Genomic DNA, 22,027 nt, shown 5'->3' on the forward strand with positions numbered 1-22,027 from the left:
TTTCATTGTCAACCATCGTTTCGAGTTTGTCTTGCTTTGTGGAGGTCTTAAAAAAATAATAATAAAACCATGTTGGCGGCCACGTAAGCAATAGGGGAGTAGAGATCTTAAGATAGCAAAACTCGCCATAAAAAAATTATTATTATTTTTTTCTAGTAGGACTTACCTTTTATTTAAAAAAAATTCTCAAGACTCACACACATAAACATACGGATTAAATAAAAAACAAACCAAAAAATTGACGTAGATTTGCATAAGAAATTAAATCTACTTTAAAAGATAAAAGATATTTATCGTCTTAAATATGTAACTTCACGTATTTTTTTTTTTAAATATGAGATTTATATAAAAAGAAATTTAATAATAATTTTTATTTTTGTCAAAAAAAATACGTGATGATAGAACATTTCAAGACTGTAAATCAGTATACATAACATTCCCTAAGCTTAGCCAATTCTCTCGACAAAACAAAAGTAATAGTACATAAAAATAAATAATTACACCTAAAAAGAAGGGGCCAAATTCTAAAGTTGGCAATATGGGACAAGTTCAATGAACCCAACATGAGTATGCCATGAAATTAGTATGTTTAGATTTTATATTAATGGATTTGGATCAAAATAAATTAACCCTTTAATGCATGATTTATAAATGGGTTAATAACGGATCAACTTGCGTAATCTAAAATTAACTAATTTTTACTCGTTTAGATTTTATTTTAAAATTATAATTTTATTATTATTGAGCTGTAATATTGATATTTTTTAATATACTTATATTTTTATTATTCAAAATTTTATTTTTGGATCTATGTTCATATTTGTTATTGTATAATTTGTAATATTATTTTTATTATATGTTAAAATTAAAAAAATATTGACATCATATGTTAGTTGGTAGTCTTATTTATTTTTTTAATATATTGTGGTTAATAATAAGTATAGATTTTAAATTTTATGTGAAATTATATTAATCAGATCAAATAAGTTACATGTGTTAGTTCAATAAATTTATATGAAACTAGTTTAAATGAGTTGTCCAACTTTTATACAGTCTTTTCGACTCCATTTATTTTTGTGAATAAAAAATGTGTTGTCTTGATTTATTTTAAATTTATTATTATATAGATCAAAATGAGTGATACGATACGACCCATTATATAAATGAATTGGGTTAGAGTTTAGAAGTTGATATGTTTAGCTCAACTAATTGAATTTAAATTAAATTATATAATAAAATATTTATAACTACGACACAAATACGAACATTTGTCGCCCATTCCAAATTTCAATAGAATAAAGCCAACAGAATCAAGTAGGCCCGGTTTTGGGCTCCGCGGTATATCAATCCGACCCTAAACCCCTCGGTTTCATTTATACCCGTGCCCGTAACCGAAGAGCAGTGAGAGTAGTGAGTGGACTGGGAACCGGAGGACGACCGTAAGTGGCAGGGAGGGTTAAGATTTCTATTGTTAGGGTTTTAGGGGGAGAGGGTTCTACGCCTTGCCATGCATTGAGAGTGAGAGTGCAAAAATGGTCATGAATTCTCTAATCAGATTCAGCCGAGCTTTCTCAAAGTCAGCTTCTTCACTTTCTACAACGAAAGGCCTCCGTTTTCTTTATCCTTCTACGCTCTTTGTGCAATCTTACGCCGCCGCCGCCGCCGATACTACTACAACCAGCCCTAAAACTAAGTATAAGCTTCAAAAGGACAATTTTCTTGGGCGCAGCACCGCCTCCGGAAAACCCAAACCCAGGGGAAAACCGCCGCCTCATGAGGTCGTTGCGGACTCGGAATGGGCTAGGCCAAGCGAGATCCCGTTCCAGGCCAAAGTTGCCAACTCAGTCAACCTGATCGGTTACGTCCATATACCTGTTCAGTTCGAAGCTTCTCGTGATGGAAAGTATTGGGCTGGTACCGTTATCACCCAGAATCAAGCTTCTAACTCCCCTCCTCTTTGGTACCCACTATTTGAGATCTTTCTCAGTTTTCATGCCCTGAATTTTTAAATTATTTTGCATGCTTTTTGGAATGTATTTTGTAGTGCTTTTAGGGAATAGATACTGGCAGGAAATTTCGTTAAGTTACAATGCTTTGTTTATGTTTATAACAAAGTTAGCCCTCTTTGAGTTTGTAACAAAGCTACTTATTAGTATAGTTACTTGTTAATAATCCAAAATGCCTCAAAAGGTTTTTTCTGGAACTATGCTATGTAGTCGTGGCGATGTCTTATTCTCATTTTTTTAGGGTTGATATTACTTATTTATTTAATCACTTTATTTTATAGATTGTGTTTTAAGTTTTTTTATGCTATTATTTTGCTGACTTAGGCAAGAATGTCTCCTTCATTTTTTTTCTTGTAAATCAGGATACCAATAATTTTTGAGGGTGATTTAGCTCATATTGCTGCTTGCCATTTGAAAGAAAAAGATTGTGTTCATGTAGCTGGACAACTGAGTGCAGATCCACCTCATTTGATTGAAAATTCGGGTCAATCCAGCATACAGGTATGATCTAGTTGGACCTTTGCGGAGAACTTGCACACTTCTCAGCTAAGAAATGCGGCCTTCTTTGAGATTCGTGTTATTTTTAGTTTTAGTGAACTTTTATGTTACTGGTTACAAATTTGACTCATAATTCATTTGTCACCGAAACAAATCGTATGTTCCCTCAAAATCATCTTAGATTGCATGCAAATCTTATGATTGGATCGAGTTAAACATTCTTATTGAGTTAAACATGTCAATTCCGAGTTTAAACCTAAGTAACTAAATGTTAGGTTACATGTATAATTCACAGGTCCTGTTCACCGCCTGACAGCCACCCAAACTTTATTTTTTTTTTTTCCTCTTAACTTCAATCTCAAACCTTCTACCATTTTTGGGCAATTCTCCTCTGATAGATCTTTGTTAGAGTGATGCTATTAATTTCAGCACATGTACTAGAGAGAAGCTATTTTTGATCTGGTTTATCCTCTGGAAGCTTAGCGTTGTTTTTACTGTTTGCATTATCTGTTTGATTTGGATCTGATATATAATGCTTGACTGTATCAGGTTATGGTACATAGCCTTAACTTTATCCAAGGATATTCTCAAATGAAAAGAAGCTTGGCACCTCAAGAACAAAAGAGATCCTTACAAGATTCTGGTAAGTTCATATGTGTGGTTCTTAGCCCCATGATGCATGCTTCTCACGTTAATAATAACTTGGATGCCTGCAACGTGTTGAATTGAACTCACTTCGTATTTCTTATTGTCATAAGTCCTTTTGCACGTTAGGTAACTTAGTCACATATTAGTAAATGGACCTTGAGATACTTGAGGCCACTTCTGCTTAAGCCACACACTGCACGCGAGTCCCTAAGTGTTGTTCAAACTGGGAAAGGGGCATTCCACAAGAGTGATGTGCGATGTTGAAGCTTGCGTGCAGTGAGAAGTGGGCAAGGGTTTGTTCAGTGCAGTTGTGACATGTTTCTTAGATAATGGGACCCTGTGACATTTATTTCTTAATTGATCTGTGTGTGTGTGTGTGTGACCCCCTTACTCTGGTTGATTTTCCTTCATTTTAATGATGCCAACATCATCAAAACATAAAAATTCACTGCTTGCCTTTTATAACCTCAAGAGTTTAGTGAGATCTCCTTTTCACTGTAGCAAGTGTGAAAGATGAAGACGAAGATGAAGATGAAGATGATATTAACCAATCATGGAAGGATCTCCTTGCTAAGCCACATGAATGGTGGGACATCAGGTTGAAAGAGGTTAGAGGAGTTGCTCTTGTCATCTCTCTCTCTCTCTCTCTCTCTCTCTCTCTCTCTCTATATATATATATATTTGTTTTTATGTGGCTTATAGTTTTCCCTCTATTAGTTGCTATTGATGATCTCTTGCTTTGTGTACTGATTTACTTGTAATTTGTTTATAGGAGAATCCAGAAGGTGCAGCATTTGAACGAAAGAGCAATGGCGAGTTACTCCAGATTGACGACTCAATTCCTGAATGGGTCCAAAAGCAGCTTGAGACGATAACATTTGAATGCAAAGCTCCGTTGAAAAGCTGGAAAAGTACTTACCATATGAGTTGAAACATTTCATTATAGTACTTGGATGACTTGATTGTTTCTAATATTTAGTGTTTTACTGATTTATTCTAGATTTTAATAAAAAAAAGTGGGCATAAATGCATTTTCAGCTGGTTTGAAGAAAAGGGTGGATTCTGAATTGAATCCTTGGAGAGAACTTCTTGATAATCCAAAGCAATGGTGGGATTTCCGTAATAGTAAGCTCACTGGTTCGGTAATAACCCCTCTCTTTGGGTGTCTTCTCTGTCTAACTTATTGTAATGGTGAATGTATTGCTTACTTGTTTCTTTTTAACAGGTGAATCCAAAATTTCCAGATTTTAAGTGTAAGGTTGGTGATCGTGCACTCTGGCTTAACGGAGCGCCGGCATGGGTTTTGTCAGAACTTGAGGGTGTGGAGTTTGACGTTAAAAATCTAAAATTGAAACAGCAAAAAGGCTCGCATGGAAAAGGTTTATTGTTTACTATACCTCTATTGTGCATAGAAAACACAATTGGACGTGGTGGGTTTCGCCTCGACTACCTGCCCAATGCGGCAGGAAATAAAATAGCTTCCATGTTAGACTGTGGTGACTGAATTGATTCTCTGACACTGTTGTTTTGTGTCTAATCTATGATCTTGTATGAGTTCTGAAACTTCAAAATTCTACAGCCTTCAGTTTATTAAACTGTCATGTTTTGTATGAATTCTAGAACTTCAAGGTTCTCAACTTGGGTATTTGAAGTGAATTATTTTTTCACATTTCTTATTTATGGGTCTTGTATATGACATCATATCTCCTCCTGCTTGATTTAGGTGATAATTCATGGAAGGACCTAGTGGAAAACCCAGATAAATGGTGGGACAATAGATCGAATAAGGTAACCCCTCTAGATTCAGATTATCCTCTTATTGTTTCAATTTCCCACTATTTTGTCTCATGCCTCTGGACTGGTATTCATAGAGGAATGCAAAATCTCCCGACTTTAAGCACAAAGAAACTGGTGAAGGTTTATGGCTCAGTGGTTCGCCGGGCTGGGTGCTACCGAAGTTGCCACCTCCCAGAAGTAAACAAGATAAGACTATTGGCAAGACGGATACGCTACTATCTTGAGTCGTAGGTTTGAGATGTGGATATGTCCATTCCCACCAATCATCCTTTGCCTTTTTAGATGGACGGTTCTTGTATTGGGAATGTGCAGACGAAAAACAAGCATTGAAAATGTAGTTTACTAGTCATCCGATATTTTCTTTTCCCAAAAAATGTGTTTTTGAAGAAGTTTCTTTCCCTGACAACCAAAATGGATTACCATTTGTTCTGTTCATTTTCCTATTTTCCATTACATGCAAGAACTAATTTTTTTTTCTTTAAAAAAAAAGGGTCCTAAAATAAAATCTGTTGGAAATCTTAAAGGAAATAGATATATCGAAGGAATTATATAGATGCAAGATATAGGTATATAGAAAGTAGAACTAGTGAGAGATTCATCATGCTATTTAAACTATTGACAAAATGGAGAGTTTCCATTTTTCTAAACGATTTTTAAAAATAATAAAAAATTTATGTATAGTTATTTTTTTATATTTTTTATGCATTCTATTAATCTGATTGGTTGCTTCATTTTTTTAATTTAAAATAATTATTTTATTCAATTACACCATTAAAATGTAAAGAATACGTAAAAGTGATTGTATATAATATCTCTTGTGAAATACAACGTGTAGGTATTTCTTTTTTCGCTTTTAAACTAATTTATATGGAAGGATAAAAAAATGCAAGGTCAGATGGATGATTACGTTTCACTCTTCTTTTGTCTTGATGTGTAGTGGAGATAAAAGAGGTCAATATCAGACCTTGTATTCAGATAAAATGTCAAATTCCATTCACTGATTAGTTTATAGCCATACCCTTGACATTTATACCAAAGTTCTTGGGCTTAAATGAGGTAGTACTTCTCTGCTTTGAGACTTTCAAAGCCCAATAACCGATCAGAGAGAGAATCATGGAGTAACTGAGACGGACCAAAGAGGGTGGACACAGGGGAAGACGAGAAAAATGAATAAAGAAACCGAACTGGAGTACTCTAGCAGGAAGAAATTAGCTAGTTCTCGTTGCATGAATACATGCATAAGTGCTGTAATTTCTTGCCAAAACCAGGAAGCTTGTTATTTCCCTCAAACATAAGCAAAATTCTTCATTTTTGCGGAGTGAAAAGAATGGTCATCTGGGCATGCTTGAAGTGGAGTGGGACTTATAAAGGAGCATCAATAAGAAATGGCGGATATATTCATTCTATCAATAACCGAGCCGGATCTGGCCTATCAAGGTAGGTGATCCCTGATGACTCGGGTACAAAAGTGATAAAGAGATTGGGGTAGGGAGCAAAGTGATAAACAATATTTCCAACACAAAGTGTTCTTTTATTTTCTTTAGTGAATGAAACAATGGGAGATGCAATACAACAGATTCAATAAAGAAAACAGCGTCAGTAAAAAAATATTTTTGATAGATAATAAGATAATAAGAATTTTATTACCAAGCATAGGCATAGCTCAAGTACGTAGAAAGTATACAAAAGAAATATTTACTGTACACTAGAAAGTAGGAAACTACGACAGAAACGGATTCAATACATTATCATCATTTCTTACAAAGATCCTAGCCCACAAACTCAAACTAGAAAAGAAAAAATAACGAAGATCTTCGAAAGAATACTCTTTTATCTTCAAAACATCTTCCATTCCTTTCCAGCCATATGCACCACATTACACATGTCAGTAAAATACATTGCAAACTCAACAAAGAACAGACGGACGAGTGGTTGCTTGTCAGATTACACGTGCACAATCTCCTGCATCACAAATCAAAACCCCTTTGTGGGGTTTTCTTTGGCAAGCCAACTTTGGTTGGAGCTTGAAATACTCCTCCCTGACAAATGAGGCAGCTTCATCTGCACGATCAGCATCTACAATTGCAAGACAGCAACCCCTAAATCCAGCCCCACTAAACCGTGCTCCATATACGCCGGGAGCCCTCAACAGGATCTCATACAGTTGAATCAGTGGTTCAGAACCTTAACAATCACAAAAGTTTATAGTCATTGATTATTCTGATAATTCCCATCATCATATGCGTGTCTATACATTTTAACTTCTCTCACAACAGTGGCAGAAGAGAAAGGGGGTGTGGTGGGAAAGACAATTACGAACAGCAGCTATGAAGAAAGGATATTAGATTATACCACATTCATAGTTTTTTATAGAACTCAAACCCGACGCTGCAATGAGCTTTCCAAAATCTTCCAGATTGCCCGAAGCCCAAGCTTCAAGTCCTGACATAATCATTCTCTCAATTAACTTACTTGAAAACTCAAAGACATCACAAATCGATGGAACAAAGGACTGTCACTTAAAAAAATTGGGGTCACATTTAATGGATTATACCTTTAGCTACCCGCATATTCTCTGAGAAATAATGCTCTGCTCTTTTAGCTAGATTGGATTCTAATTGGCACTAGTGAATGAGAAAGAGATTAGAAACAAATTACAAGCTTAGTGTATAAAAACTATGATAAGGTGAAGTAAACCAGACTCGTCAGTTACATTATGATAAAACAGGGAGTCAATATCATGTAGGAGAACATTTTTAAAACAAAACAAAATAAAAAAACCCCAAAAAAACTAAATAGGTGAGTTTTTAATGTTAAGTTCAGACTCCTGTTTCCACTTCTGAGAACTTTGCAAAGACTGTGATGATGGAATGAAAGAGAACGAATGGAGCAGGCTGAAGAAGTCCCCCTACAAATGAACTTCCCTAATGAAATTGTTGACCCTTCAAGATTTTCACATGTGACAACAGTCAACTGCACAACCTTTATTGGCTATCTTGCAACTGTCAAAATGTAGGAATATTTGACCTCACATGCACAACCTTAACTGGACAGCAGAGAACCTCTGCATTAACCTGTTGGCAAAGGGTAACATATGTGGATATTGATCATTATTTTCTGTTGTGAAGTCTTAAATCTTGCTTCAGGTCCAATACACGAACACATCAAATGCGTCTAATTTCTTTTTGTCCATTTTAAACTACTTTGAGCTCTCTTAGATGCAAGTAGATCTAACAAAGACAGTGCAAAAGTTCTCTTCCTTTCTAAACAACAATCAACATCTTTGTAACAAACTCCAGCATTGGTTGCCAATTGTCTTTGCATCAAGAGTGGAGGGATGAGATCATAGGTTCAACCTCATAGCACAGATACATGAGTTATATTTACTTCACAATACAAATGTGAGGGGCTAATGTTCTTTAGGTTAATTCCCCTAAAGAAAGAAAAATAAAAAAGAATGAAGGTTACTCATAATCATAGCTGTATTTTGTATATCTGTTAAAAACCAAACTTCTGATATAGATGTGGTTACCTTGTGAGCTTCATAAGCTTCGGGTTTAACTGTTTACATTAAGAAAAAAAATGAACAAAAGATCATTCCTTCCACAAAGCAGCTAAGAAATTAATTTCAAAACTTGAGAAGGATGTGATTCAAATACTTACCATTTGACAGGAGAGGCTCTTTTCCCTGGTTCCCAGAGGCACTGTGGAATGAAGAAAACATTTTTTATGTCATCCAAGATTTAATCAAAAAACAAAAATGCATAGCTACACAATAAGTAAAATACAAGAACAGGGAATTAGAAATAGAAATAGAGACAAGAAAATCACGAAAAGTAGGCCCTATGAAATCCATGGAAGCTGCCCAAAGGAAGAGTATTGAAAAAGAGAGTTTTAAGCTCCTCTGTTGTCTGCTTGGGATCTTCAAAATTTTTATCATTCATTCATTCAAATATACCACAAGACAGAAGGAACCATCTTCCAAACCGATGCAATTTTTGGACTGCCATATAACTTGCTCCAATTGGCAAGGGTCTACTATCCTTTTGTGCATAGGGCACTTCAATCTCAAAGGGGGCAAAAGGTGGCTACAGATTTCCCACTCTTTCTGCACATACAACATCAATCTGTCACAGTAAAACAATCTTCCCTTAAGTTATCATGGTGAGGATCTTCCCTAAGGAGGTTGCCAAGGAAAAAAAGCTGCTCTTGAAAGCTCCTTAACATGCCAAATACCTCCAAGGGAAGGAGTGATATTATGAGGTTATAAGGACCTTATAGAAAATACATTGTAGTCTGGGTCTTGTATACTTAAAAACAGATTTTTGTTTTTTCTAGATGTAATGGTTGAATAGCATGGGTATTCTTATCTCCTTTCTATACCAAGCACTAACAGTCCTTATCGTGCTCATTTTACTTTACCCTTGCCTTACTTCTACATTTTCAGCTTCTTCGATAACAGTTACTTTTTATGTCCTGCACCAAACATTACCATGGGCTGCTCCCTTTCATGAAAATTCCCTCTAAATGTCTGTTTATGGTTAAAATTTCAATCAAAGTAACTCAACTGGCAGTCATGAAATCCAGTTTCAGAACCTAAGCACAAAGGTGTTATAACCGTAAGATGACCACGCATCTTAAGCAGATCTAAAACAAATAAAGAATACTCAAAGTAGCCTGTCAAAAAAAAAAAAAAAATGAAGAAAATGGAACTTACTGCAGAAGAATTCTTGCGGCCTCTTGACACTCTGCAACTCGGCAATTATAGCCAGGGTTGTTAGTCAAAGCATGCTTCAAGCCTGAAAATGCCAGCAATAATTTGTATGTCTTCTGCAGCTTCGGTGGGTGTACTAGCTTATATTCTTTGCTCTACAAATGCCAGGAAAGATTCACCAGACAGCATAATGCTAACAAATATATGACTAAGAGAATATCTCTTATATTTCAGAACCGAATCAGAATCCAAGAGCTGAAGGTCAACTTTTAAAAGAAATAGCTCAGATAAATCTGAACCCATGTCAAATTGAGAACAAAAGTATTTCACCATTATGGAAACGATATCATGCTTTGAGATGCAGACAAGTCACTAAACAACCATGTGAGAGTGCGTGTATGTGTGTGTGAAATGAGTTATGGGACACACAACGCATTAATGGAAACATTCATCAATGAATCTTAAAGTATAAATTGGAGATGGTTAGGATATTATATTCGCCCAGAAACACACCCACACACACAATTAGCCCTAACTGAGAATGTCAAAACTTAAATAAAGAATATCTTGTATAATAAAATTAGTTTTTTTTTAACAAGAAATACAGAGTTAGGATAAAATTAAAAATATAAAAGAAGGGATGGAGAAGAATTAATAAGAAATGGCATTTGGCAAAGAAAATGACCCCCTTCGGTTGACCACGAGCTTAGTCATAAATCTGTGTACTGATTGGGTTATGCAAGAAACAAGGAGATGGTTTTATTTTAACTTAAATTAATTTAAATTGCTGTAATTTCAGAGATTTTAGATATGCTCTGTTCTTGTGGTCCGTGGGTCTTGTTATGCATTTCACATGTTGTTAGGCTTTACATTTTCGTTTAAGAAGATGGGCTTAGTAGCTCGAACCCATGGACTCTTAACCCTTAATAAGAATAGGTGTATTCATCTATGAACAAAATGTTATATAACTCCAATCATGGGATACCCTTGTACTCCTAAGCACTGTGGCAGGGTCTTTGCTGCAGGCAAGTGTAAATAGGGCCCTTCTTGCAACACTAGGATGGAAGCTTCTATAACCTTCCCACTCTCATTGGACAGCTTCCATTGTCCAAGTATCTTTATCACAATATTTCCCACAATAGAACCCCAAGATTTGGGGTTCTAGAAAGGTATTGCAAGAAGATTGTACTTCCCCAACAAAATTAGAACAAGTCTAACAAAACCGGTAATTAAAAGCTCAAGCAATGTGGAGAGGCATAATAATGTGATATTTAACTAAGTAGAACAGTAGCATTGGATGTTTCTAGGGTCAATTGACAGTGGGATGCATATGGGAGTAATTAGTAATTACAGTTCGATGTTCCAGTTCAGCCTATCCACCAACTAACTTAAGCATCTCGGTCTGATGCTCATACAACATGTCCCCATACCCTCCCCCACAATCCACTTATACGCCTCAATAAAGCAGTTGAATTTCATCAATAGCCCTCCGAGTGAACTAGCAATTACGCTTCGGAGATAACAATATGTAGGCTTCATGGGATCAATACATGAATATGATAATGGCTTCCAGAGTTATGCAAAAAAGATAAAGAATGAATCACATTTAAGAAAACTTAGAGAAAAAATAAAAATAATTGCATTCAAGAGAAACAAAACAAACACATAAGGCAAAGTGCACCCAAAAAGAATTCATAATACACGTCATGGCATGTAAGACAAACCAGGAGGAGGTCAAAATCAGATATAGAATTAAACTCAGCACCTAAAACATCCATCTGTCGTTTATGAGATAATCAAGGGCTTTTTAGAACATATTTGCATTATACCTTGCAGTCCATGCATGTTAGACAACCATGGTGCGATAGCAATATGGCTGATTGATCCAATATGCCATTTCTCAGACCCAAATATCCATTTTCGATAAGCCTGCATTTGTACAAAATCAGACTTTAGAAAGGTCTAGTACGATTAAACAAATGGGATCTTATTCTAATGGTGGCATCTAAATACCAGGAGATGCATGACACTGTTCCTCAACAATTTTTTTTTTTTTTTCCTCAAAGCAATACGATAACTTCTCATTTCTCAATCCCTAAGAGAAAATATGTGCAGCTTCTTCATTCCTATCCTTCCAAGAGAAGTAATGCATTTTTAATTAGCCAATTTCATATTTAAAGTACCTTACAGACCCAATTGTAATTTAAAGCAATTTTAAGATCATCGATATTTTATTGGAACAATATTTGATTCTCTTAGTTTAATTTATATCTGTTAAAAGGACTTTTGACTGAAAGCATAGGAACTTCACATCATTTAGAGAGTTGTCAAGATATTATGTAAGTGCAGAAAGTGAGGATTGAATTTCGTATATGAATGAAAAAAATAGATAAAAGTACTTTTCATCTCCCATTATCACCCAAAAAAGGTTTAAAATTCGTTTAATTGTTGGACATTTTTCTCTTAAATTAGTTTTTTCCCAACAAGAATTCTAGTCATATCTTTCCTGGGGCTTGTTTAATGCCATGAGCTCCTAGACTGTAGTGGAGATGGACGAAAGTTATTGATTTATTGGTAAATCTTTTACTCATAAGATTTTTGCATGACCTACCATAACTGCAACCCCCTATATAAACCTCAAAGCAAAAGCCCAAGGGCAATAGAATTTATATGTTTATCCTAAATAGGAATTGCCTTCTATTTTTTTAAACTTATATTTTCCCTGATAAAAAGTTCATTGTCAGCAGTCTTTCCAAAACCTCGTTTTAGATGAGCAGTTGGCTTCAGATAAAAGGGGGAACTAATAATCAGAGAGTCTGCAACAGGTCTCTCTTTCTGCCCCCGCTCCTCCAAAAATTAACCTCAAAGTCCAATCAATTGCATTCATAGGAATAGCATATGTGATCTTTGGTTGTAATTCAAGGACTAGGAAATGTACAATTGAAACCATATTCAGATGTTTAAGAACCTACCGATCGTATTCAATATTTTCTGTAGGAGAGACTGTTATATTATTTGCACTTTCAAACGCCAACAGGTAAGCTATGCCAACCTGTCAAACACGTAACTATATATATATTAACATATGAGAGCAAAAAGAAAAGGTGCTCCTCAAAGACAATAAAGCCTTAAAATAGCTATATACAACAGCAAGCTCTTATGCATACTAGCGAAAAAAAAAGTAAAGCTTTCGTTGAACAGTTTCTTTTCTTTTTTAAGTAAAGTTTTCAGTAAAGAAAATCACATATTAAGTAAATCATACCATGTAGTTTCACTTCAACGCCTAAATGCATCAAGTCTCACCCTTATTATTCCCTTGGACATGTGTACCCAGGCTCCCATGAAAAAATTCATCCAGCACATTTAGTGGATACTTTGAAATATCGACTTGTTGATCATACGTTTTTTCAAGGGAGTTATGTATTATTGAGAGATCTGTAGCTTTTATTATTCAAGAGTTGATCAAATATAAAGGGGCCTACAACCTTCTGTGAGGGACAAATTCTATCTTTAATCTCCAAGGTCTAGTGTTCATTCCAGGATTAAAAAAAAAAAAAAACACCCCTTCAACTAGGAATGGAAACAGGACACAAAACTAAAGATTATGGCAGCAATGACCAGGTGATTTGCTCATAATTCCTATATAATCACTAGCTGCGCCAGTCACTTGTTCTACATCATCATTGCATGCACAACACCTGCATTTTGTTTAAGGTAAGGCCATGTATGAAGAAAGGTGCCACATACATTGGTTTGAAATCTACTGTAGCCACCTTCTATCAGCTTAAGCTCCTGGGTTAAATCAACAATGTTAGAATAGAGACCTCAACAACCCCTTCTGCCTTTAGCTTTTGGCTGCAAGTCATCTTCATCAACTTCCAATGCAAACACGAAGGCAGAGGTTATCCCATTCAACTAAGGAACTCATACACCACAGAAGCACACCAAGGTAAACAAAGTTCTAGCATAATCAGCTACAGTATCCTGATTAACGTGATAAAAATCAAATCTAAACTTGATTTCCTAAATCATAAGCCCTAATTCCCTCCCCCAAACTTGATTTCCTAAATCATAAGCCCTAATTCCCTCCCCCCACCACCTAAGAAATCCAGAAAAGATAAGGCAACTAGAACAAAGGAAATTAAAAAGTAATACAAACTTACTGCAGCAGAAGAGCTGACACCTGAACTGTCAAGACCCTCAGTTCCACATATGTACCCTATGATACCCTGCAACAATAGCAACAAACTATATGAGATATGAACTCCATAAACAGCACAACCTTAGGAGATATGAAACAGCATGTTACTTGGACAGTTGGACTGAAAAAGTTTTTCAAGGAACCTGACCAACAAATAGTGTAGTCACCTTTGTCTCTCAAAAATCTTTCAAGTTCTGGTGGTGGTTTCATTAGAGTTTCAGATACAAGTTCATATAGCTTTTGGCTAGGGCCTGAAAAGATGATATGGGAGAGGTTTTTCCAAAGCCAAATCTGTTTGTGTCACTTGGATGGGACAAGGGTAAGGGTCAGGATAAAATTGGAGCCCACGTAGAGTTGCTTTCTCAGTCTTGTCTGCTTGATAATCTTGTTTCTATATGGTTGACCATTCCAAACAGATGGAATAGGGATTTCGTAAACCAAGAGTTGCAATGAAGGGATGGTGAGACTATGCCGTAGAGATACCAAAGAGTGAGAATTTTTGGTGTCATGGGTCTGTTTACATTTTGCTAGAGAAATTGAGGAGAGTATTTCATTAAAAAGAGAGGTATATTGGCTTACATTGTGATTGTAGGATGCCTATAAAATTAATAGTTGAACTAATAGAATGCAAAAAGGGCTAGCTAAGCTTACGTTTCATAATATTGGAAAATCAATAAACATCTCCATAAAATGGGTATAGCAGTATGATGGTTCAGTACAGCAGAGATAAACATATCCATAAAGAACGAATTTATCCATAAAAAAAAGGAGGAATGTTTGAATGGTTTGGACATGACCAACCAAGGCCTGTGTAGGCACCAGTAAGAAAGGGTGATCATCTTAATGTGAAAGAGCAGGAAGAACAGAGAATGCCAAAAATTACAAAAATAATAATAACATGGCTAAGATCTATAAGAAAAGAGACATGATCATCAGTTAAGTACCTAAAGATATGGCCCTAGAAATGGGTGAGGGGCATAAAAGCGTTTGATTACTGACCCAAATTAGCTGAGGTTACGACTTATTTGAGCTTAATTGAGTCAATTTCAGTAGGTTCCTTAACATTTCTAAGTTTTTTGAAGCCCAAAAATATTTTCTATCTTCCTTTCTGTGCAAGAGTTCCTATGCTATGCCTTCTTCCCTCAAATATCTTTTGGAAGATTGGGACCAATATAGGTATCCTCCTAAAGTCACAGTTTATAATTTGACAGACGTATCCATTTGGATGGATCCAAACTGGAGAATTCTATAGGAGGTGGAGTCACTTTTCTTTAATGCTTAAATTTGCCTTTTAGACATGGTATCTCTTTTGAACTAGCGAAATATATTATTACCCTTCATCTCCCGGTTGAAAATAAGTTAATATCATTGCAACTGTTGAAAAAACCAAAATCATTTCTGTACGTATATTCCAATTCTGTATGCAGTTGGACTATATAATCCATAGCCTTCACAGAAGAATCTCTACCCTAACTTGACTCTAATTACCCAATACTTACTGAGTTTAACATGAAAATTTTTCATACAGAAGGAACTAAATGGTAATTTATCTCCGAATTGCACTTTCGCTCAATTCCATATCAATAAATAACCCTGAACAAGAGGCTTACTTGTCAATTAGTTTCTCCATGCCTTCTAGTAGAATAATTACACATATCCCTAAGCAAATGTAAAGGCCGTAATGTGCACTGGTATCCTATTTCATTCCACCTATTCTCATTATCATAAAAGTTTTGAAAGTAAAAGTACTGTAAAGCTCAAGCTTGTGGTAGAACAACGAATAATAAGTTCAAATAAGCCAAATGAAACAATTCTAACCTGGGGAAGCTCATTTCCTCTACTCTTTAGTGAGTATACGGCTCCCCTAGCATAATTTCCCCATCCACATTCTTCTTGTAATGATGAAGAATCATTTGAATGTACCGCACCATTCTGCTGAATGATTTGTCTTGGGTTTTGAGTTTCATCAACTCTATAGAGTGCAGAACAAAAAACGAACCAAATTAATTATTAGCCACATTATATAAAATATGTCAAACAAAAAATAAAAAGGATCACAATCTATTGTAGATATGTTAGTGAATATTCAATTAATCTAGTTTTAGTGTTTTGGGTTTTTCTTTCAAAATATGGGAATTCCAGTTTTAGCGGTATCAAGTAATTTTACATATTAGGTTGTTTACTCTTGTACTTCAAGTCTTGTAAAATTAAAGTCTTTTCCATTTCTAATCAGGAGTTCTTAGTTTTCCAGATTGTATTGGGATGTAAATTCTAGGACTCTCTTCCATTTCTACATGCAAGAATTTAAATGCAACTACAGGGAGAACTCTGCTTAATTAAAGCATATTATGTGTTTGACTCCTGGATAAGACTCCTTGAAGGCCTTCTTGAGATTCCAAAGCTCTTCTCTTCTTTCTCCTCCTATTTCTCTTTAAATTTAGACCCACAACCAGACCCCTACCAATCCCTTAAAGCTTAAATTCATTGTAGAAGTCCAATATATACCTTCACATAGCCCACTATCAATTATCGCAAGAAACTTCAAAAGAAAAATCAAAGTTATTGTACGTGGGTGTTGTTAAAAAGTGATCCTACATCACATAAGAAGAAGCAAACATTAATGTGTCAACCATTAATTTCGTCCTCAATATGGATCTACATTTCTTGTAGTAGTGAATGTTGCCATTTACATAGGCTTAATATGTTCAAAATCAAAATTTACAATGGAAATGTGCACCGAAAAGATGATATTAATATATTTATCAGGAACAGTGGACTAATGTATTAGAAAAAGCAATAGAAACAATAACAAGGTGATTATAAAAATAATTCCCACACCTGAACCTAACTTCTCGTTTAAACTGTCCTGAACGTAGTACAACCTACAACAGTCAAAGCAGATACATGTGAAAGTTTATTGGACTTTTAAATTTCCAAAAATATAAGTCATCTCCCAAGAATTTCATTCAATAAAGAGATCTTAAAAACAGACTGTAACAAGGTGAACCAATTGGAAAATTTAGATTATACTCAGATACGGAAAGAGGCCTTCTATTTCATAAGAAATTTGAACAAGTTTCAGTTTCTATCTTTCATAGTTAGCAATAAATGAGGCTTAACTGCTTTATCTTTCAAAGGCACCGATTTATAGGTTCTCCACACGTATAAACTTGTAATCCAAAATGATGAAATTTTGATGTGAAATGGATCAAATCCATACAAAACACCACAAATTATGTATGAAATATGAGGGTTGTAGATGCACTCTGTTCATCCATGTCCTTCAATAAAGGATTTAAAAAGTCACCAAAACTTATAAAAGAAAACTTCAATCTACAAAAGAAGAGACATGCTCACCACTAAAACCCAACACCCACACATACGAGTATAGAAAGCTCGACAACATTAAGGGTCCAACTTTTTTTGGCTAAATGAATCCTTCCTACCATTTTTTGGCTAAAACTTTTTTTGGCTGGGAGTGGAAGAAGGTCTATCTTTCAAACGGGGGGTGGATTACTTTGATTAAAAGCACTCTATCTAACCTTCCTACATACTACCTATCCTTATTTCCACTCCCAGCTAGCATTGCAAAAAGACTGGAGAAACTTCAGCGAGAATTCTTATGGGAGGGGATAGGAGATGAGTTTAAGTTTCATTTGGTGGGATGGGATAAGATATGTACTCCATTGAGAGATGGTGGGTTGGGGGTTCGGGATTTAAGGGCTTTTAATTTGGCTCTTTTGGGCAAATGGTTGTGGCGGTATAATTTTGAGAGAGAAGCTTTATGGAAAGGAGTGATTGACATAAAGTTTGGCAGCGAATATGGGGGTTGGTGTTCAAAAGAGGGAAGGGGGACTTATGGAGTGGGGCTTTGGAAGTATATTAGGAAGGGATGGGGCTCTTTCCAATGTAATACCCGGTTGTGCTTGGGGGATGGTAGTAGGATCAGATTTTGGATGGATAGGTGGGTGGGAGATATGACTCTAAAAGATGCCTATCCCACAATCTTTGCTATTGCAAGGGAAAAAGTAGCTAGAGTGGCTGATTTGAGGGTGATTAATCAAGACACACAGGAGTGGAATATTAGCCTTATCAGGGATGCAAATGATTGGGAAGTAAACGACTTGATGGAATTTATGAATCTACTGTATAGTGTGCCCATTGCTGCCAGAAATGAAGACGAGATGGTATGGTGTCCTAATAAAAAGGGGAAATTCTCAGTACGGTCCTTCTACGCAGCCAATACCATACAACAAAGGCCCAAGTTTCCGTGGAAGAATATCTGGAGAAGTAAAGCTCCCACCAAGGCTGCTTTTTTTGTGTGGACAGTAGCACTAGGGAAGATTTTGACCACTGATAATCTTAGAAGAAGTGGCCTCACAATTGTGGAATGGTGTTGTTTGTGTAGAAATAATAGTGAGACAGTTGACCACCTTCTTCTACATTGCAAGTTCGCAAGCGAGATATGGAACTACTTCTTCAACAAAATGGGATTAGCATGGGTAATGCCAGGTAGGGTGGAGGACGTAATAGCAAGTTGGAAAGGAATTACTGGGACTCAGCAAATTGCTGCCTTATGGAGGATGGCTCCAATCTGTATTTGTTGGTGTATTTGGAGAGAGAGGAACGAGAGAATTTTCTAGGATCATGAACGATCCTCGGAAGAGTTTAGGAGTTTCTTCTGGAAGACCTTATTTCTGTGGGCTATTGCTCTAGATTTTAATGGCCTAAGCTTCCATGATTTTCTTATTTCTGTTTCTAGTACTTAATTAGGTGTATGTTCATGTATACCTCCTGTGTACCAGGACTATGCCCATCTTTTATTAATAAAGCTTTCTTATTACCTATAAAAAAAAAAGTACCACAAACATCTACCCTATTACTTTTCCAAATACTGCATCCATGAAGCCTATCACCAAGTTGTAAACCACTGGCCCAGAACCCCAACTCTAATCCCAATATTACCCCTCCAAAGGTCATCTCCTCTCCAGAAAACGTCCAACTTGAAATCCAGATAGATGCCTACGTTTGGCGGCTCCATTCAATATTTTATCAAGGATCTCCGCAAGTAAGATGAATGTAAAGAAGAAAGCAGATCCCCCTACCTTAATCCTTTAAACGTTCTAAAGAAGCCAAAGGGGCATCTAGTAATCCAAACTGAAAACTTACACAGTAGAAAATGTAAGAGAATGTCTACTTTTTTTCATTTCTCACCAACCAGATCTATCTAGCATATTAATTAAACAATACCAATTCACATTATTGTAGGACCTCTCAATATCAAATTCTTCAATGGAACTTGCAACATCTAGTCATTCTTTCCAAATATTCATTAGCAATAGTTATTGAGTCAACATCGGTCTCCCCTCCTCAAAGCATTCTGGTAGTCTGAAACCAACTTCACGAACATTGGCCAATGGCCAGAAGTTTATACACACTACCAACCAATATGATTGACCAAAAGTCCGTGTTTCTATGTTAATAGGTACAAGAGTGACAAATGGTATGTTAAAATAATTTTCAAACCTAAACGTGTCATGGACTTCTTGAAAGAAGCCCATTATGTCTTGCTTTAGCACTGGCCAACAATGGTGAAAGAACACCAAAGTAAAACCATCTGGTCCAGGTATGTTCTCCCCCATTATATCCTTAAAAGCCCCTAATATCAATTCTTAAAAACTGTCTCCAGCCACCCTCTATACTCTTGACCAATAGTGTAGAGGCACAAGCCATCAACCCTGGCCCTCCAATCAACTAACCCTTTACACAGATTACAATAGAACCCAACACTCTCGTCTTTTACTTCTGCCTTCAGAGAAAAAATGTCATCAACCTCTGATCCTACAAAATTAACTCTTTTATGCAAGTTTTCCGGTCGAAGAGTTTAGCACCATCATTCCCTTCTTCTTCTTCTTCGTTTTTTTTTTTTTTTTTTTTTTTTTTTTTACAAGTAAAAGTAAAATTTTATTGATAAAAAGGCATCGCCTAAGGGCACCGGTAGTATACAACGAACATGCCTAACTCCCTTCTTAAGCCACACTTCCTTTGATTATTGTCACCAAGAAGTATCTTCCATCTTGGACAGCCATTCTAATTTTGATTTAAGCTCTTCCCTACTAAATCGCTCCTCTCAAGACGACATTTTCTTCATATCCAGTTATAAAGATTAATACCCCGAATTTAGTATAAGAATGTGGTAAATGGGACCCCACATTACCTGGGTGGAGAAGTTATTGGGTTTATAACAGTTCTAAAGGGCTCCCATTGTAATATTGACTAGTCTTTTTAAACTATAAGCTCAGATAAGCTTTGAGCTTTTCCTTGGATTGTTACATTGTAATACATAAGTCATGCTACATACGATAAAGTGACATAAAGATTATAGGATTTAAGGGGGGAGGTTGTTATACATTCAGATTAAGTATAAGAGTGTAATAATGAGATACCCTATTACTTGGGATGAAGTTCTTGCGCTTTATAATGATTCTAGTAGGCACCAATTGTAACATTGACTATTCCTTTTGGAGTATAAGCTCAAGGGAAAATACCCTAGCTACAAAGGAATTACACAAAAATAATCTCCACCCTTAAATGTGGATTACTTTTATCTAATCCCTTTGTGGCTGTAGCACTCCTCTAAGCTCAAATATGGATTGTCCTATTCCTTGACTAATTACAAAAAACAGTCAGAAACTTGCTCTTGCTAAAACCTAAAGCACCATAAGCCTCCTTTCTCCAAGTTTTTAGGTTTTTGATCAAAGTGATCTACTTCTGGCTGACACATAGCTGGAAAGGCCTTGAGCTATTCTTGTACTCTTTTCACAAACCTCTCCTCTTTTAGCAACTGTTTCAGATCCTTCAATACTTACAAGGCCCTGGCTTGTTACCCTCTCACTCTTACAATCAGTGGCCTAGATTCCCAACATGTGGCTAGTTGCAATTGACATTGGCTATTTTCGCTTGTTGCAATAAGGACGACCCATACTACATGGCTAAATTTCATGTAAATACAAATGCACTGCAGAAATTTCCAAACATCCCTCACCTTATTGTTGATGTTAGCCATAAAAAGAGTATATCCTTACCCGAGTGTCACCAGAAGGAACAAACCCCAAAAGTATTCCCTTATCAATTGTCATAGCTGTAACGGTCCCACCCTGTAAACGGAGGCCAAAATAAATATTGGAACTGAAAGAAGCTATAAAAATTGAAGTCGACAAAATGAAAAACAGCTCAAAATGTAGTTTGTTATCTGTGATAGAAATTCCTAAAGCCGTTGAGATCAATATTAATTTCACATGCATAAAACATCAAAGCTAACCTGATGATCAATGTGAGCTCCCAATGGACAAATCCGATAAGGAGAGATCGCAACTCGAACTTCCTCAACACCTCTCCCGGCCATTTCTGAAACAATCTTTCTAATTCCATTTAACTGCAGCATGTAAAAACATATCCTTAGCCTATAAGATATTCATGATAAATCCAAACAACATCACAAAATCAATAACCAGTGACCAAATGCAAATGTGTATTTATATGTGCTCGCAGGAATGTGGGTCATGCCGGGAGATGAGATGCACCCACTGCCAACGAAAGCCATACTAATATCATCGATATAGAACCCACATTTAAAGTTTCAACGGTCTTGTTTAGTTAACAGTTTTATAGTAGTTTTCACACTTCCAAGACCGAATCTCTAATGGCTTTAAAAATGTTAACAACACTATCTGCATTGATATTCAAGCTAGTAAATTGTATCAGAGAAGTGCAACATCTTCCAAACAGCAATGAAATTGTGATATCAGCACGAAAATGAAGAAAGCAGAATAAAGCAAAACCAGCATATTATTGCGACAACCCAATAAGAGAGAAACCAAAATGGTGGCGAATATGAAGCTTATAGATCAAGAGCTACCTCTTCTTCAGATGGCCAAGACAACGCACCCATTTTCCGGAATGCAATCCTGTAATTGCCAATCAGATCGAGTTTTCCGAAACCGAACTTGTTATAATGTAAAAGATAGATCTTCTTTCTTATGGCTGCGAGAGAGAGAGAGAGAGAGAGAGAGAGAGAGAGAGAGAGCGAAACAGGTTGGGGAGAGACACAGATATATTATAATTCAAGTAAAACAGAGAATGACAGAGAGAAAATGTGGTAAA

The 22,027-nt window shown here is 36.0% G+C and overlaps 2 protein-coding genes across 3 annotated transcripts; one reads left to right on the forward strand and one right to left on the reverse strand.

Annotated features, from left to right (window-relative positions):
- The first annotated feature begins 1,381 nt into the window (after positions 1–1,381).
- On the forward strand, positions 1,382–5,384 carry LOC122297807 (protein OSB2, chloroplastic-like). Its single transcript, XM_043107997.1, has 9 exons — positions 1,382–1,960; positions 2,369–2,507; positions 3,054–3,147; positions 3,654–3,760; positions 3,925–4,063; positions 4,191–4,294; positions 4,378–4,531; positions 4,876–4,940; positions 5,024–5,384. Exons 1-9 carry the CDS (start codon positions 1,533–1,535, stop codon positions 5,171–5,173), a joined length of 1,380 nt encoding a protein of 459 aa, XP_042963931.1. The 5' UTR covers positions 1,382–1,532; the 3' UTR covers positions 5,174–5,384.
- A 1,189-nt stretch (positions 5,385–6,573) lies between these two features.
- On the reverse strand, positions 6,574–21,964 carry LOC122296319 (galacturonokinase). Of its 2 annotated transcripts, XM_043105911.1 has the most exons (15): positions 21,783–21,964; positions 21,186–21,299; positions 20,950–21,021; positions 16,703–16,746; positions 15,683–15,836; positions 13,827–13,892; positions 13,411–13,455; positions 12,636–12,715; positions 11,493–11,592; positions 9,667–9,818; positions 8,613–8,653; positions 8,482–8,510; positions 7,504–7,573; positions 7,302–7,391; positions 6,574–7,133 (listed from the first exon to the last, which is right to left on the reverse strand). In XM_043105911.1, exons 1-15 carry the CDS (start codon positions 21,813–21,815, stop codon positions 6,889–6,891), a joined length of 1,335 nt encoding a protein of 444 aa, XP_042961845.1. In that variant the 5' UTR covers positions 21,816–21,964; the 3' UTR covers positions 6,574–6,888. The 2 variants fall into 2 exon arrangements, with proteins under 2 accessions (XP_042961845.1, XP_042961846.1); XM_043105912.1 differs by lacking the exon at positions 13,411–13,455 and having other exon boundaries at positions 21,783–21,960.
- Positions 21,965–22,027: the final 63 nt, after the last annotated feature.

Source organism: Carya illinoinensis, chromosome 15 (assembly GCF_018687715.1).
Source record: "Carya illinoinensis cultivar Pawnee chromosome 15, C.illinoinensisPawnee_v1, whole genome shotgun sequence".
NCBI classification, from domain to species: Eukaryota; Viridiplantae; Streptophyta; class Magnoliopsida; order Fagales; family Juglandaceae; genus Carya; species Carya illinoinensis.

Excerpts from the sequence above, each read along its gene's own strand:
- LOC122297807 (XM_043107997.1), top strand. The coding sequence starts at position 1,533 with ATGGTCATGAATTCTCTAATCAGATTCAGCCGAGCTTTCTCAAAGTCA. Across the intron at positions 1,961-2,368 it reads TCTAACTCCCCTCCTCTTTG|GATACCAATAATTTTTGAGG; the intron begins GTACCCACTATT and ends CTTGTAAATCAG. Across the intron at positions 3,148-3,653 it reads GAGATCCTTACAAGATTCTG|CAAGTGTGAAAGATGAAGAC; the intron begins GTAAGTTCATAT and ends TTTTCACTGTAG.
- LOC122296319 (XM_043105911.1), bottom strand. The coding sequence starts at position 21,815 with ATGGGTGCGTTGTCTTGGCCATCTGAAGAAGAG. Across the intron at positions 13,456-13,826 it reads GTGTCAGCTCTTCTGCTGCA|GAGCTTAAGCTGATAGAAGG; the intron begins GTAAGTTTGTAT and ends GATTTAACCCAG. Across the intron at positions 11,593-12,635 it reads GAAAATATTGAATACGATCG|GCTTATCGAAAATGGATATT; the intron begins GTAGGTTCTTAA and ends GTACAAATGCAG.